The sequence below is a fragment of the Suncus etruscus genome, chromosome 11 (assembly GCF_024139225.1).
Source record: "Suncus etruscus isolate mSunEtr1 chromosome 11, mSunEtr1.pri.cur, whole genome shotgun sequence".
NCBI lineage: Eukaryota > Metazoa > Chordata > Mammalia > Eulipotyphla > Soricidae > Suncus > Suncus etruscus.
The window spans coordinates 83,485,773-83,504,769 of NC_064858.1; the positions used below are offsets into that span (position 1 = coordinate 83,485,773).

The 18,997-nt window shown below is 33.4% G+C and overlaps 2 protein-coding genes across 2 annotated transcripts in view; one reads left to right on the forward strand and one right to left on the reverse strand.

Moving 5' to 3' along the window:
- The window catches only part of DNAJC14 (DnaJ heat shock protein family (Hsp40) member C14), a 1,080,043-nt gene that overhangs the window by 172,058 nt on the left and 888,988 nt on the right, over nt 1-18,997 (reverse strand). The window lies entirely within an intron of this gene.
- Nucleotides 3,240-4,178, forward strand: LOC126022992 (olfactory receptor 6C2-like). The gene has a single exon (XM_049784031.1). The coding sequence runs from the start codon at nt 3,240-3,242 to the stop codon at nt 4,176-4,178; it is 939 nt and encodes a 312-aa protein (XP_049639988.1).

An 18,997-nucleotide genomic window follows, 5' to 3' on the forward strand; every position in this document is an offset into this window, starting at 1 on the left:
TACAATGCCAATAAAACTCAACATTTTATGGGGGAAATTTTGGCTTACAAGTGAATGTTCATGTTTTTTTGGATACTATGCTACTCTGCCATAGTCATCATAAGTGCCAATATCACTCCACCACTGGAAAAAAATGCTTTTTATAGTAATGTCAGTTCTGTGCTCATAGTCTAAGTATTTGTTTTAATGTTAGATATATTAAATTCTATGTATGATATTGAATATTATCTATTCCATTGTTTTCTTTCCTGTTATTCTACACATTAATGGGCCCACTTATTATTTGTATTTGTATTTCTATTATTTAGCTTTGTATGATGTTCTACAATCCCATATACAGTGTAGCAGAAAGTAAGGTGGGATCTTTTCACATAACTTATTATTATCAGCATTTCATTCCATTGTAGATTCATTACATATTGTTAATATTTCTACCACAAACATACTGTGTGTATATCTTTTCAAAAGAGTCTTTTTGTAATATGGGAAAGGATACCTAGGAATTGTATTCTAGACGAGATGTCAGATCAGGGATAGATATAGTATAACTAGAAGGGAAATTAACCTTGTACTCAGCAGACCATGTTTCTGTCCTTGGCACCCCAGATGGTTCCCTGAGCACCATCAAGAGTAATACCTGAATAGAGAGACCAGAACACTTCTAGATGTGGTCCCAAAGTAATAATAATAACAACAAAAATATGAATAAATTAATCTTTGAAAAATTTTATATGTCCCACCAACAATGAATGAGATTTCCTTTTTTTTTACCAGGATGTCTGTGTCTTGACTTTTGTGTGTGTGTTTCTGTATAGAGGGAAAGATTCAGAGAGAGGAATAGAGAGGCTATTTACATTTTATGAGTGAGATATCAATTTATTAGTAGTTCTCTGGTAATCACTTATAATGAACATTTTTGCATGTGTCTTTATTGATCCGTTAGACTTAACTGGAGAAGTTTGTCTTCATTTCTTACCCTCATTGTTTTTTGTGTGTGGTTGTTGTTGGTTTCTATGAGTGCTTTAAATGTGTAAGATATTAGACCTTTGTTATATGTTAGACCTTTGAATGATAAGAAAACATTTCTACTATTTTGTGGAATTATTCTTGTTTTAATTGTAGTTACTTTCATGATGTATAGTATTACATCTTGATGCAATCCCAGTAGTTCATTTTGTTTTAGTTTTCCTTGCCAATGGATTTGAACTAAAAACATCATTGAAGGCATTATCATGTATTTTTCCTTGTTTATTTCACTACATGTTACTGATTTTGGTATCATATTGATTTCTTTCCAGTTATGCAAGTTATGAGATACTGCTATAATTAACAGGTTGTAACTGAATATTCATTTCCAACAAAACATTATTTTTGAAAATGTTTTATTTCCCTCTTCTCGTTATTGTGGCTTCTTTAACTGTCATAATTTAAGAATTTATTTCTGAACATTTGATTCTATTGACTCATAAATATTCAGAGGTAAGTATAGTTCTCTCCAATGCAATACTGAGATACTTATTTATAATTAAAGGTGAGTTGAGGTGATGGGATGCCACCCATTTTCTTTTTCAAAAAATTTACTTGGAAAACCAATGAAATTTGTGGTTTTATATATATATATACATATATATACATATATACATATATATACATATATATGTATATATATATATGGTTTGGGGCCATACCTGGTGATGCTCAGGGGTTACTCCTGGCTCTGCGCTCAGAAATCACTCCTGGCTTGAGGAACCATATGGGACGCCTGGGGATAGAACCGCATTGTCTGTCCTAGGTCATTGGCTTGCAAGGCAAATGCCCTACCACTGTGCCACTGTTCCAGCCTCTATACCATTATTCTTAAGACATTCATAATATATAGAAAATATAAGTGGAACTAAATTTGTGATATCTACTATATTTTTAATATATTTTTATTTAAGTAACATGATCATATTTGGGTTACAGTCATAACCAGAACACCCCCCTTCACCAGTGCAACATTACCCCCTCCCCTCTTCCCATCCCCTATCTGTATTCGAGATAGGCATTCTACTACAGTAATTTGTTTTAAAGTTCAGTAAGTTGTATTTTTTTTCCTTAAAGAATAAGAGTAAAAAAAAAATATAGTAAAGGTGTGATAGTGGCAATTGCCAATGTTTGCATAGGTCCAGAAAAATGGAGAAAATGGAAAAAAGTCCTTGACTTGATTACAAAAAGGCCATAATACCAAGCTCATGAATAAATTTCAAATGTCTTTAATTTTATGTACAGAAATTTAAATGCAACTTGATTAAAATTACATTGAAAATAATTCTAGGAGTGTATTTGAAATTAGTAGGCTAAATTAAAATATAAAGTGAGTAAATTTTATTATGTTATAGTTTAGTATATGTAATTTCTTTACCCTCTCACAAATTCTTGGATACATTATTTCCAAATTTTAACTACTGTAAATATTCCAGCTAGTAACATAGATGTGCATGCGATTTTTCATATAATTTTAGACACTTTAACTAGATGCAATGTTATGGAATTACTAGGTAATATAAATATTCAATTCTAATTTTTTCACAGTTTTCCAAATATCCTTCTCAGTTTTTCAAACATAAGAACTGCATCAGCCAGGTATAAGTGTTCGTTTACCCCCAGCACTAGATATTTCTATTCTTTTGATGTGGAACAATATCACTAATGTGAGGTAGCAATATTTGGGGGGGACACACCCAGTGATGCTCAGGGGTTACTCCTGGCGATGCACTCAGAAATTGCCCCTGGCTTTGTGGGACCATATGGGACACTGGGGCTCAAACCGAGGTCCATCCTAGGTCAAGGTAAATGCCCTGCCACTGTGCTATCACTCCACCCCCAAGGTGGTAATATTTTTAATAAAACTTGTGAGATTATATAATTCTTGGTGGGTAATGGTGGAAGGATAGGAAACTGCCTTAAATTTCCTTCAACTCTCATAACTAAAAATAAATTACACAGTTATTCACAAGCTCAAGCTATTTAAAAATAAATGTAAGGAAGTAAAGGGAGAATTGGTAAAATAAAAATAATATTGAAATGTAACTAAATATACTCATCATAGAACTATGAATAGCTATATATTTAAATTTTATTATTTATTCCAAGAAATACTGCACTAATTGATATTATTTGAAAACACTTATAAGTTACATGTATTTATTAACTTTTTCATTTTTAATCTTAATACAGTCTAAATCAAAGAGAGAAGAATGAGAAACCACACAAGTGTAACCACATTCATTCTACTAGGATTAACTGATGACCCACAACTTCAAGTTCTGATATTCATTTTTCTGCTTGTCACATACATGTTGAGTATAACTGGAAACTTAACAATCATTACCCTCACCACTTTTAATTCTCAGATGAAATCTGCTATGTACTTTTTCCTCCAAAATTTCTCCTTCTTAGAGATCTCATTCACCACAGTCTGCGTTCCTCGATTCCTTTATAGTTTGTCTACTGGAGACAAAGTCATTACTTACAATGATTGTATTGGACAAATCTTCTTTGTTATCTTTTTGGGAGTCACTGAATTTTTTCTCCTGGCCATCATGTCCTATGACCGCTATGTAGCGATCTGCAAACCTTTGCATTATGTAACCATCATGAACAACAGAGTCTGCAGAAGATTAGTCCTCTGCTGTTGGGTTGGAGGTTTATTAATCATACTCCCTCCACTTAGCCTCGGATTAAATCTAGAATTCTGTGACTCAAACGTCATTGATCATTTTCTTTGTGACGCATCTCCTCTTCTCAAGATCTCTTGCACAGACACATGGATCATAGAACAGATGGTCTTAGCTTGTGCTGTGTTGACTTTAACCATGACGCTCCTGTGTGTAATTCTTTCCTATGTATACATCATCAAGACAATCCTAAAATTTCCCTCTGCTCAGCAAAGGAAAAAGGCTTTTTCTACCTGTTCTTCCCACATGATTGTTGTCTCTATTACTTATGGAGGCTGCCTCTTTATTTACATAAATCCTTCATCTAAAGATGAAGTGGCAATTAACAAGGGAGTGGCAATTCTCACAACTTCCATAGCCCCTATGCTAAACCCATTTATCTATACCTTGAGAAACAAGCAAGCAAAAGAAGCACTGAGTGACTCAATAAAAAAAATTGCATTTTATTTCAAAAAATAGCAATGTGATAAATTCGTATATTAAGTTTACAGGAGAGTTTTCATAATAGTCTAAAACTTCAATGATTCACTTAAAATCAATTTTCTCAAGAAAATTAAAAAATAAAATATAAATCAAATTATCAGGCAAGTTTGTCTAGTGCTTATTGTGGGAGCAGAGAAAATCAACAGAATGTTTTTTATGTACAAATACAGAAGTTAGTGTTAATTATATATATAGCGCTGGCATAAGTGCTATATGACAATATTATTTCTTTTGCCTAAAAATAAAAAATAGCTTTAAGTTATATGCACTTTTTAATTTTTATTTTAAGTAATGACTATTTATTTATAGTAGTATAAAAAGGTAAAAAGCTGGTTATAAAAGCTGTTTTATCAGAAATAATTTGAGAAAAATCAGACTTACTCATCCTTAAGTTTCTATTTAATACATTTACTGTTTTCAAAATACTCAATTAAGCATATTAAACAATTTTGATATATCTATTAATATAGAATTTACCAATTCATTTTTATTCTTTGCAAAACAAACATGCTAGCTTAAATCTCTCTGTAATTTTAACAATCAGATTTCACCTCTGAATAATCACTAATTTAGCAAATAAGTCATCTGATTGTGTCTGTTAAACTCTAATACTAAGCATGTTAGATATTATACATCTATATTTTACATATACATACATATTTAAGAATATTATATAAACTATTCTCAGAAATTATTGCTTAATCAATGTCTGAGTAACTTTACCCATTCAAAAAATATTATACCTTATTATCAATTAGTAACAGGATTGAAACCACTGGGCCTAAAAAGGGAGGAAAGGCTAAACGTAAAAATGTCCTGCCTTGATGAAGTCATGAAATTTTTCTATACATGGATGTACATGGAATCTATTATGCTTAGTGAAATAAGCCAGAGGGGGAGTGATAGACACAGAATAGTCTCACTCATCTATGGGTTTTAAGAAAAATAAAAGACATTTTTGCAATAATTCTCAGAGACAAAAGAGAAGAGAGCTGGAAGGTCCAGCTCACAACATGAAGCTCACCACAAAGAATGGTGAGTGCAGTTAGAGAAATAACTACATTGAGAACTATCAGAACAAAGTGAATGAATGAAGTAGAAAGCTTGTCTAAAGTAGAGGTGAGGATGGGGTGGGGGAGAAGGGAGATTTGGGACATTGGTGATAGGAAAATTGCACTGGAGAAAGGGGGTGTTCTTTACATGACTGAAACCCAACTACAATCATTTTTGTAATCAAGGTGTTAAAATAAAGATATTAATAAAAAATATTCCCTGCCTTGGAGGAAGGATGGAGGACAGGAGAGAAACTGGTGAGATTGGTGAAGTTAAGTGGAGAATGGTGAAGAGATTGCTGTTGATGCACTGTAACCTAAAACTTAATCATGAGTATCCAAAATTCACATTGTATATTTAAAATTAAGAATACAGATAAGGTGAGTTAATGTTACTAAACTGCACACTTCTTAGACATGACCAAAAATTAAACATATACTGAACCATCACATATTTTCTTTTTTGAGATGCTATAGTTGGTTATGGTGAAGTGCTAATGTGAACTCATACAAGAAACCAGAAATCTGAGAAAGAGTTGTATCTCACTTTCATTAGAGGTGTATTATACTGTATCAGGTCCCAGAAACATCAATTACAAAAGTGATTATGAACACATGTGAGAGAAATCTACTAAAATTCAATTGGAAAATTTTTAAATGCAGGTTATATTATGATTTAAGATAAGTGTAGTATAAAATAATAAAGGTATGAATGTCAGTGTTCTGCAGGAAATATCCCAATCCTCTAATTTTATTCATTATATTCCTCAGTGTAAAACATATTTTTCTCTAATCTTTTATTCTAGATGCTTGTTGGTTAAAATATTTTTCGTTTTTATTCTTTTATTTATATTTTAAAATTCTATTTTACTAAAACAATTGTGATCCACAGACTCCTTCATAGTTAAATTTCAGGTATACAATAAGTCAGGGCCCATCCCACCACCAGTGTGAACCTCCATCCACAAATGGACCCAGAGTGCATCCTATATCACCACCCTTTGCCCCTGGCCTGCCAGTATTTCAGGCCCTTTAAGTTTAGGTTGTTAAAGGTTAGGTTTCTTGATTATATTATCATGGACTTTGGCTTGAATATTTAGTTCTGTCCTTGTTTAATTCCCCATCAATGCATCCTAGACCACTTGTCCCCTGTCACCCAGCCTTTTATTTATTCCTTTCTTCATAGTTTACATTGTGTCTATCCTTATTTATTTATAAACACAAGAGCAGAGCATAGAAGATTTAGATAGAAGCTTAACAACTCTGAATGGAATGTAAATTTTTTTTTGGGGGGGGGGAGTTTCGGGTCATAACCGGCAGCACCCAGCGGCCACTCCTGCCTCTAAGCTCAGAAATCACTCCTAGCAGGCTCGGGGGACTATATGGGACACCGGGATCCGAACCACCGACCTTGGTCTTGGTTTGGGAAATTTTTAATACTTAGAATTGCCTCATGTAAAATAAATCCGAAGAAAAAAACCAAGAATTTATTTAAAGAATGAAATAAGGGGCCAGAGCTATGGCATAAGCGATAAGGCATCTGCCTTGCCTCCACTTGCAGTTCTATCCCCCGGCAACCCATATGGCCCACCAAATCAGGAGCCATTTCTGAGGTCAGAGCCAGGTGTGGCCCAAAAACCAAAAGCAAAATAATAATAAAATAAAAAGAAATTTTTTTTTTTTTGGTTTTTGGGCCACACCCGTTTGACGCTCAGGGGTTACTCCTGGCTATGCGCTCAGAAATCGCCCCTGGCTTGGGGGGATCATATGGGAGCCGGCGGATCGAACCGCGGTCCGTCCTACGCTAGTGCTTGCAAGGCAGACACCTTACCTCTAGCGCCACCTTCCTGGCCCCAACTTTTTATTTTTTTAAATAAATCCTTTTAGTCTTCTCACCATAAATGTTATGCTTATGAAATCTTTATTGCTACCCTCCAAATATATATGCCTCATTTTACCATACTTTTTATCTCACCTCTCCTTGTCCTTTATTTTGTATCTTCTTTAACTTTTTCTGTAACAGAAAAAAAAACCTTTTTTATGATAAAGCAATGCAACTGAACAAAAATAGTGCACTAACAAAATTACCTTATAATCATTTTATAATCCTTAACTCTCCTTGGCTTAGCACTACCAAACTCAACTTCATTATAAGTCAGATCAAATAAGAATTGATAAATTTATGACAACATATTTCATAGCATAAAACCAATAAACTTGAGTAATTGAAGAATATAGTGCCCTATTACTATTGATTGTTAGTTATTTGGGCAATGTTAAAGATAATGTCTCTTGGAGATATAGATAGTTAGAAGAGTCAGGCATTATCTTTCATGGAGCTGGCCTGGTTTTGAACCCTTTGCTCCCAATTTCTCCACATTCCACAAAGAGTATAACCCTTTAGTATTGAGCTGTAATATATATATGAAAACAACAGATTATGGCTCAAAAAAAAACATCATCTTCGTCATCATCATCATCTCATCATCAGAGTAATTATGTAACTAAATTCACAAACCTAAATATTCACTTAATATTACCCTACACAAAGTCAGTAAGATGGTATATTTTCAAAAAATTTTTAATTTCTTCATTTTCTTCACCTCTATAAACAATTTTAGAGCAATGTTTTACTTCAGTGATCTTTTTACTTTTACATTTTATTTTTTATCCTATATATGCCTATAGTTATCTTTTATTTAGTTTGGCACAAAATAGGATTTAAAAATCCTTATATTTCTTAACACTTTAATTCCGATTAATGTCATGATCTCATTTCAAAAACTTTGATAATGATATATTGTAGGTGAAGATTTTTCCTCTCCTCGGTCTTTAATTAGGCTTAAGAATCGAACTAACTTAAATTGACCCAACAGTAGAAAAGCATATAGATTTTATTCAATATTCCCATGTACATGAAAGCCTTCAAAAGTATGCCAAGACCTGAAGAAATTTTAATAGGAGAGAAATACTTGAGTATATAATTAACAAATTAATAAGGAACTGACAAGACAAATGAATTTACTTTGGGTTAGCGAAGAGCAAGTATCAGACACTATTATAGTAACTTAAAATTCTAGAAGTTCTAATTGAAATGTTTGGAAGAATTTGTTAGTGAATCCATCTGGGCCTTGGCTTTAGTTTTGGGGTAAAATTTTAATTACCATTTTAATTTCCTCAATAGTGATGGGTCTGTTTAGATATGATTCAACCATAGAAGATTATAAGGGTCCAAGAATTTATCCATTTCTTCCAGGTTCTCATGTTTTGTGGTACAGAGTTTCTCAAAATAGTCTCTAATTACCCTTTGAATCTCTCAAGTATGTGTCATGAACTTCCCTTTTTTATTTCTAATTTGGTTTATTAATTTCTCTCTCCCTTTGTGAGTTTTGCTAGTGGTTTATTAATCTTGCTTAATTTTTTGAAGAACCAACTTTGCTTTCATTGATCTTTTGGATTGTTTTGTGGATTTCCACTTCACTGATTTATGCTCTAAGCTTTGCTATTTCTTTCTGCCTACCTCTAATTATCAGTGAGATGCAAATCAAAACAACAATGAGGTACCATCTATGACTTACTGTAGAGACAAATAAATCTGATCAAAACTCCAGTTATGCTAGTATTTGGTCTAATATCACCAGGAATTTTTAGAGTAAATAAAGGCACCCTTTTCCCTATTTCCCATAATTTCAGAAGGTTTATAAGTTAAAACATGCTCCACAAAAGCTAGAGTGCAATAGTGCTTGGAATTCCTGGATCATAAGAAAACTATTTTTTATTATTATTATCCTCATAGGAACACACGAATTTAGTCTCAAATGTGTACATGAACCACCTAATATTCAGAAACAAAAGAAAAAACATAATGACCAACTAGCAACAAGAGCTTACTAAATTTTCTGACAATGACTTTTGACTCATAAAACAATAATTAAAAATATTCTTGTTACAATATTGTTTCTTTTTTATTCATTCATTTCTTCCTTTTATCTTCATTCCTTTTACATTACCTAATAATTTTGGTCCCAAATACCTGGAAAAACCACATATGTCAACTATGAGATATATGTTTTTTAAATAAAGTATATTTTATAAAAATAAATAAAATAATACACGAAGAAATGTAACCACGCCCCTGCTCAAGATTTGGGAGCATTAATAACATTAAAATTGCAATACTCTCCATAGGATAGTACAATTTTAAAGAAATCTCTATAAGAATATCCATGAAATTTTTCAAGAAACTAAATTAAACACTACTAGAATTCATATGCAACAATAAACCTCTATCAATAGCTAAAGGCATTACTTACCCTCAACTACAAATTATACCATGAAGAAATAGTAATTGTTTAAAAAAATATGGGGCCGGCAAGGTGGCGCTAGAGGTCAGGTGTCTGCCTTGCAAGCGCTAGCCAAGGAAGGACTGCGGTTCGATCCCCCGGCGTCCCATATGGTCCCCCCAAGCCAGGGACAATTTCTGAGCACTTAGCCAGGAGTAACCCCTGAGCATCAAACAGGTGTGGCCCAAAACAACAACAAAAAATATATATAGTATTGGAATAAATAGAAACCCTCATGTCAATGAAATAGACAAATATTTTAAGAAAGACCCTCATATATATGATGAATTAATTTTTGATTAAAATTTAAGAAATACGAAGTGGAGCAAGGAAATCTTCTTCAACAAGTGGTGTTGAGAAAACTGGTCAGCTGCAAGTAAAATAAATTGAACTCATACTTTTTTTTAATGCCTAGCACACAAGTCAAATATAAATAGATTAAAGATCTTTATATAACACCTGAAATCATATAGTTCATAGTGGAAATCAAAGGCTAAATTCTTATCACATTAATCATAATGGCATCTTCAAAGAAAAAGCACTAACAACTAGAATTTAAATAGAAAGATAAACAAATAGAACATTAAACTGAAAATCTTCTGCACCTCACAGGAAATGATGACTAGGATAAAAAAAAAACTCCCCATGAAATGCTTGACATTATTCACCTAATGCCCATATTATAACTAAGATATTCAAATCACTGCTAGAATTTAGCAAAAAATATCATCGAACCACATACAAAAATGAGGTTTAGAAATAAACAAATATTTTCTTAAACAATAACTAGAGATAGCCAAGAAGCTCATGAAAAATGCTCCACCTCATTTATCCTTAAGAAAATGTAGATCAGAAAACCAATGATATATCATCTCACACCACAGAGACTAGCACACATCAAAGAGAATGAACAGTGTTGATGAAGATAAGGGGAGATCAACGGATTCAGTCTTTTTTAAAATCAATAAGAAAATTCCTCAAAAACTATTAATTAAGATTTCATATGTTCCTGGGAATATTATATAGAGCCCAAGATATAATGCATAAAAGGCATCCTATGTGCATTGCAACACTATTCACAATAGCCATAAACTCTAAACAACCCAAATGAACAAGAATAAATGAGTGGCTAAAGAAACAGTGGTATATCTGTACAATGAAATATTATGCAGTTATTAATTAAAAAAAGCAGTCATGAAATTTGCTTATACATAGATTTACATGGAGAGCATAATGTTGAGTGAAATGAGTAAGATAGACATAGAATGATCTCACTGATGTGTGTCATTTAAAAAATATTCCAAAACTGCAGATAAAATCCGAGAGGACTAGTCCATGGCTTTTGCTTTTCACAGAGTGGTAAAGCATAGTTCAAGTAGAGAGTGGTCCATTATTGCAATGGTTGTTGGGAAAGATCATTCTTTCATAGACTGGAGCTAAAAGGAGATAAAGTGATATGCATGAGACTCCTTCAGTAGCAATATTGAAAGCCATAATGCCTAAAAAGGAGAGACAGGTTAAGAGAGATGTCTCCTATAGAGACAGGTGAGCTGGAGTGGGGACAGGAAGAAAACTGCAACTTTTGAGGTGGGATATGTGCACTGGTGAGGAGATTATATTGAAAATTTTATGACTGATATTCAGTCATGAAAAACTTTATAACTGTTTAACTCAAGTTTCAATTAAAAATTACTTAAAATAAAATCCATAAAAGAAAAACTGTGGGCCTTGTTTTTGTTTTTGTTTTTGTTTTTTTTGTTTTAGGGTTACACCTGGTGATGTGCAGGCATTACTCCTGGCTATGTGCTCAGAAATTACTCCTGGGTTGGGAGACCAAATGGGACACCATCAGTGTCCCCAGTTTAGCTACCACAGTCACCATCTCCCTGCAGCTGGGGCATGCATTTTACTTTTCTTTTTTTTTTTTCTTTTTTTTTTTACGTTTTTTTTTTTATGTTTTTTTTTTTTTTTTTTTTTTTTTTGGAGCAGAGAGTCTTTTAATAAATTTGGCTGGCAGAACTGGTGGGTCTTAATCAAAAATATGAACTGGACCCTTATTTCACATCATAGAAAGGAAACAATGACCTCAATATTAGACATACATTCATAAGATACATCAAGTAAACATGACTCTCCATAATGCTGACCCCAGAAATATCTTCAGGGATTACAGCAAACTAAAGAGTTGCTATAAAGTGAAAAAGACACCTTACTGGTTGGGAGGAAATATTTGCACAATATCTGAGAAAGGACATATATATATAAAATATGTAATATATAATGAGAATTTACAAAACTCAACAGCAAAAGAACAATAAACTCCATCAAAAATGGAAAGAAAAGATGACATTTCCTTCATTAATACATACAGATGACCAGCAAGCATATGAAAAAAGTGTTCATTATCACTGATTATCAGAAAAATGCAAATAAAAATGATAATGAGCTTTCCGCTCACTCATATGAGGATGGCTTGGTTTTTTTTTTTGTAATGGTTTTTATTTTTTTTTCAAACAGAAAAAGCCATTTTAATCACACATATACATTCATAGGACTTTAAACAAAATGTAATATAAAATATAAAAAAAAAACCCACAACAAAAAAAAATTGCATTTACTTGTAAACTGCTTAACAGCTGGTGGGTTGGCTGACAGGGCTGCTCAAGAAAAGCAAAAGCAGATATAATGAGGTACATTTTCAATGAATAACCACCACAGGTCATGTGAACTGCTCTAGCAGCCCAGTCACCTGTTCTCCAATCTCGCCTCCTTAGAGACAAACCAGGGCAGTCCTCCCATGAATTGAGGGCTCCAACTATATCGATAAGCACCTCAAAGAACAGACAAAATAAACAAACCAACAAAAAAAAAAAACTAAAACAAACAAAAATCACGCCATGGTCTTGAATTAAGAAACATGGTATAGCACATAACGAAAGAGAAGAAAGGAAGAAAGAAAAAAAATAAATATAATTGGGGACAACACTTTCAATAATCGCACCCAAACAGAAAAATCGACCAAAATAGATAAATAAATCAAAAATAATAATAACAATAATAAATAAAGGTAATATATATATTTATATAAAAAATAACCAAGATTTTGTGCTTTTTGTATTTGTTTTTTCCCTCCTGCCCTGGCACAGTAAATATTGGGGTCATTCGAAAAGGAATTCACTTGGCCTAAGTGATATGGGGTTTCTCTGTCCTTGGAGCATACTGTCATGGGATCAACTCTAGACTTTGCTCATGATCAGGATCCTTTACTTTCCCAATGGTGGGTTTTTTTTTTTTTGTTTTTTTTTTGTTTTTGTTTTTTTTTTTGGTGTGTGAAAGACTTCTGCTTTATGTTTAGAGGTCTCAGTATCTGCACAGATCGTGAGGTGGGACTTATGATGAAGTCAGTCTTTGTGGTTCTAGAGGTTCTGTTACCTCAGTGTCATTTTAATCCATCTTCTGTGGTTGGTGATCCTGGTCTTTGCACTGAACCTAGGGTGGCACCTAGGATAGCGTCTTTCTTTGTGCTTCCAAAAGCCCCATTCCGTTACAATTGTCTCTGCCGGACCTTTGGGACTGGGGATCATGATTATTGTGCAGGTCATAGTTCAAGCCCTAAACTAGGGCTTTTTTATTGGTCCCAAGATGTATACAGTCTGGCCGTGGTTCTTGCAGCCAGTCATCTGCAAATCCCGATCTTGGTTTTTGGACTTATCAAAGGGTGCCAAGACTTCTGGTTTTGTCTTGTCGTTAGTTGGTAAGGTAGGCTAATCTGCTCTAAGGTCAAGATGTTCGCATTTTCCTCGTTGTCAGGATAACATGTTAGAGCTGGGCCTTGTTGTTAGTCCCGCTGTATCAAGCATTTTACTTTTCTATCTCTCTCTTTATCTGCTTCTCTCTCAATTTCCTTGACAGTTTTGCACTATTCTTAATGAAGGGGTACCATAAATACCACTTTATTCCTTTTCAGCACCAAGTTCTTCTTCAGAGTGATCAGTTTCAACTATCATTTTAATACTGAACCCTTCTCTAACTTAATTGCACTGATACACTCTTGGCAAAATTCCTTTCACAGACTGGTTCTCTGGTCCTTATCTATATTGTCTGTATATCACCACACTGTCTTACTTTTTCTATACTCCACAAGTGAGTGAGATTATTCTAAGATTATCCCTCTCTCTATGGCTCATTTCACTCAGCATAATTTCTCTATATCCATTCGCAAATAAGCAAATTTCATGACTTTATTTTCATCACAGTTGCAAAGTATTCTATTGTGTAGATGTAATGTACTAAGGTTTCTTTATCTACTCATCTGTTGTCTGGCACTTGGGCTTTTTTTTTCCAGAGTCTAGCTATAGTAAATAGTGCTGCAATGAATGTAGGAATATAGAGGAATTTTCTGTATAGTTGTTTTTATATTCAATAGTATATCCCTAGGAGTGATATCACTGGATCATATAGAAGCTCAATTTCTAGTTTTTTTGAGGAATATCCAGATAATGTTAAAAGAAAAATAAAACTGACCAGTCTCTATTCCCACCAACAGTGAATGAGAGTCCCTTTCTCTCTGCATCCAAACACCATTGTTTCTTTTTGTCCTTTGAGATGTGTGCCAGTTTTTGTAACATGATATTGTTTTGATAACTGTTTAATCATCTCCCTAGATTAGGGATGTAGAGAATATTTTATGTTCTTTTTGGCCATCTGTATTTCATTTTTGGGAAAATGTCTATTCATTTCTTCTCCCATTTTAATAAGATTAAATAGCTTCTGTTCAGATCTACCAGTACCTTACATATCTTGGATATTAACCCTGTATCAGGTGATACGAATAGGTACTCCCATTCTGTGGGAAGTTTCTGCACCTCAAAAGAAATAGTGATATAAATAGGATATAAATCTACATAAATCTTTTCTGAATATAAATCCTTTATATAAATATAAAATATATAATAAAGATAATAATTATTAATAATATATTCATATAAATACATACAAATACATATAATATACATATGTTTATATAGATATAAATTATAGAACTACCATTCTTTTATTTTTCTTTACTTCCTTTCTTTCTTCCTTACCTTTTATTTTTCTTTTTTTCACCTTTCTTCATTTCTCCTTATCTTCCTTTTTTCTTTTCTTTTCTGTATTTTTCTCCCTTTATTTTTCTCTACTTCCTTTCTCTTCTTCCTTCCTTTTTTCCTTACTTTCTTTTCAACTTTCTTCTTTCCTTCCTTCTGTCCCTCCTTCCCTCCTTTCATACATTTTCCCTTCTTTCCTTCCTTCGTTGTTTCCTCTTCCAGTTTTACTTCCATCTCCATGCACTTTTTATCTCACATTCTTTTACTTTCATTAGTCCCTTTACTCTGCATTTTCTTAATCCTCTACTAAGTAATACAAGAATTTCCATGTCAATGGCCCTTTGGGTGAGATGTGGGTCAAGGAACACCCAGATTTAGTGCTGCTCTGGATATGAGAAACAAAGGGATGATAAAACAATAGCCTTGATTCTATGAGAATGCTCTGCTCTTCACAGGAATCTCCCTGAAAAGCTCTCTGTGTTATGTGCCCCATAAGTGTCTAAATCTTATTCCCCACAACAGAATAGGTCCCCTGTAGGCTTGTCCATTTCCTAGCAGGTTATTGAGGCTTAGTTCATTACTTTCCCTTAAGCGTGCTTAACCCCAATATTATATCTTAGTGCATGCTTTTATTAAGTGATTTTCCACAGTTAACATATTACAACAAATACATCTTTATAGAATAGTAATAATACTTTTCTATTTTAATAAAGTTATTTTATCTTAACAAAAGTTTAATAGTATATCTGAAACCCAACACACCTACATATAAAAGATCCAAGGAGGTGGCTCAACATAGAATGTAGTTCTCACTTATATGTAAGTTGAGACCCATTACCCCTAATAATAAATTCAGTTTATGACAGAAAGTGCAACCTTATCCTTTATCATACATGTGATTTTTGCCCCCAACTTATCTACTTCCATTCAACTTCTCTTCCAGTAACTGCTAATCTTGTATTTCAAGACTTTATTCTGTTTTAGTGTTTTGTTTCCTCTAAAAATCATATATACCTTACAGTATGTGGTACTCTACTTTCTCTGCCTGGCTCAATTCAATAAGCATAGTACACTCGAGTTTCATCCACCTTGTTGTAAATGACAGTATTTAATTTTTCTTTTTAGCTCAATAGTATTCCATAGTATAAGTTAATCACTTAATATACATTTACATTTACTTCAGTTCTTTGCAATTGCAAATAATGTTGCAGATAATATAGTAATGCATGAATATTTTTATTTTAGCACAGTTATGCCTTTTTTGATAAACATATGAAATGAAGGTAATTGAATCATAGAAATTTCTGTTTTTAAATTTGAGCACACTCCTCAATGCTTTTGATCAAATACTTATTAGAATGCTACTCAGCTATAAGAAAAGTTCAAATAAAACATTTTGCCACTTAAATAAAATAATATTTTATACTTTTTGAAGTAATTCAGAGAAAGTAACAAATGCTTGATGATTTCATTCATGTAGGTACATAATGATGTTGCTGATAGAGTCATTGGCTGACTTATGTGAAGTAGAGAGAAAAGAAGTAGCAGCCTGGGGAAGGAAATCTACTTCTTTCTCCCCCTCTACCCTTGCAAAACAGGATGTGGCTGGTGAAGGCAAAGACTGATAGAAGTCATCTGTGAACCTTGCTCTTTGTAGAAAAGGAAAGACTGTCCTAGACCTTACCCAGGTCTTTTAGGTGCATTGACTTTCCCCTTATAGAAAAAGAATTTTCAGTAAGAGACAATCAGTGAGGTAAATGAGTGAGGTATTTAGCTATTTTAAGGATTGGGAGGGAGAGAGAAAGAGTAAGAGTAACTTGCTTAAGAGATAATGTTGAGAATTCAGTAAATATCTGGGAATAAAGTTTGCATTTCAAGAAGGAGATTCAACTAAATGTTGATGCGAGAGTCTGAACCTGGTATCATTCATTTTTCCCCCTCAATTTATGAGGCTGAACGAGATGATTCAAGCAATGTCCTTCTGTTAGAAATTTAGAAAAAGAAAAAGGAAAAAAAGAAAGAAAAAAAAAGATCAGATCTGGATATTAAACCCAAATCAGCAACAACAGAATCTATATCTAATCCACAGCAAGCTGTACAAGTGGGGACCAGTTGCTCTAGTATTCTGGGGAGTAATGGAGGGAGATATGGAATCCATGCTGAGAACACGGGTGGAGGGAGGACATCACTGGTGGTGGGAATGTCCCCGATTCATTGTCACTTTGTACTTTAAGTATTACTGTGAAAGATGTGTAAAGCACTTTGGCCACAATGATAAAATAATATATCTGACAAAAATTAAATAAAAAATAAAATTAGACCCAATACCATCAATTTTATGTACCTAATAAAATTCATTTTCTGAGTAAAAAAAAGGTTCAAGTGACACATGAATGAGGGTAGCAGGTTATTTCAGATACCATGTGCATGGTCTGGAAATAAGTATGTTCATATCACCTTTATTGCAAGTTGGCCACTATATATTATAGAGTTATTCCCATTCTGACTCACATAGGGATTCCAATGTAGGCAAGAGTCCAGGGCTAGGTATTTTGTTTGGGGAAGTTTCAGAAGCAGTCGATGGTCCTCTTTCACTACTTTCCTGGTCTTTATTCCTGCTGGAGTTTATTGTCTTCACCTTTATTCCTGCTGAGTCTATTCTGGTACCAGTTAAAATGCCTTAACAGGCTTTATTTCCTATGTCCACAAGGTGAGTCCTGACAACTTCAATGACACTTGGTTTTATCACTTTCCAAGAATTCATTGCCATGAGATGGGGTGGGAAAGAATGAAACATGACTTTGACTTTAACAAAAAAAAAAATGGGTGATAGCAATGGGGAAGAATATAAATAAGGTATAATGGAGCAATCTAGAATTGAACTAAGGAAAATGAAAAAAAAAAAGGGGGATTTGGCTCTTTGTCAGTGATGGAGGTGAAGTAATTTTTTTGCAATGAAACTATAAACATTAGCACTAATATAAATGTAACTATCTAAATAATAATAAAATAAAATCACATTATAACAAAATATGTATTGGATTTTGTCTTATAATGTGACTTGAGTTGTAGACCTTGTCTGCATCTGATGTTAGTGTTATATCTATGGATATCATCTAAGGATATTTTCTCAAGTGCTCTCTATTTCTAAGTTCTATGTAGTCTCTGAAAACTATTATACAATATGTTCTTTGAAAATGTTTAGACAGGCCAACCAAGGAATGTTAGTGTATTTAAGTTAGCTGAGAAATTTGTCTTTTTTTTTTTTTTTTTTTTTTTTTTTTTGGTTTTTGGGCCACACCCGGCGGTGCTCAGGAGTTACTCCTGGCTGTCTGCTCAGAAACAGCTCCTGGCAGGCATGGGGGACCATATGGGACACCTGGATTCGAACCAACCACCTTTGGTCCTGGAACGGCTGCTTGCAAGGCAAACGCCGCTGTGCTATCTCTCCGGGCCCGAAATTTGTCAATTTTTAAAAGACAATATTCTCTGTTAAACATTTTTCTAGAAACATCATAATAAAAATGTCTGATTGTAGGAAAAGATACTATGTAAGTCACAAAACTATTTTTGTTCTGTAATTATAGAGAACAAGAAAAACATTCTGATTTCACAAAAAGACTGGATTAGTGAATTATCAGCATTTAATCTTAACAATTATGGCTTCCTTTTTCACATGTCAAAGACCTACCCGGGTGAGAATAATTTCTACATAGGATCTTTACTTTAGTTACTCTCCATGCCTGGAGGTGGTCCTAACTTCTCAATAAATACTGTGGTACTGGCCAGCCTCTTCCTCTTATTCCAAATGGTGGAAATGTCCCCAGACCATGTCTAATCTCTCTTCAGCCTGGTTTGGATTATTTCCGTAGCTGGCTTTGCTCCAGACTGGCTGCCCTCTTTTCTATGGGACAATAATGTGTGGATTTATTTACAGCATAAAATGGAATCAAATTTAATTTTTAAATATTATTTGCAATAACTGATTATAAATCTATTTTCTAATAAGAAATAATATGTATGTCTTAAATTATGGTGTGAATCTTGATATATTGTACTTAAACCAGATTATTAGTAATTTTAGCTGTTATTATACTTGACTAAATGTATAAAGGGCCTGATTTTTATGTATTAATACAAATTCACTTGAGAGACATCTTAACAATAAACTCTACCTTATCTTCAATCATTACAGCAAATAATAAACTACCTTATCTTCAATTAGGACAGCAAAACCAAAACATATATATATACACATTCATAGAGTAACATATATACCCCACTTTATTTACAAATATTGATTAATTATAACA

Bases quoted from the DNA above. Each gene is read 5' to 3' on its own strand.
- LOC126022992 (XM_049784031.1), top strand. From the start codon at position 3,240: ATGAGAAACCACACAAGTGTAACCACATTCATTCTACTAGGATTAACT.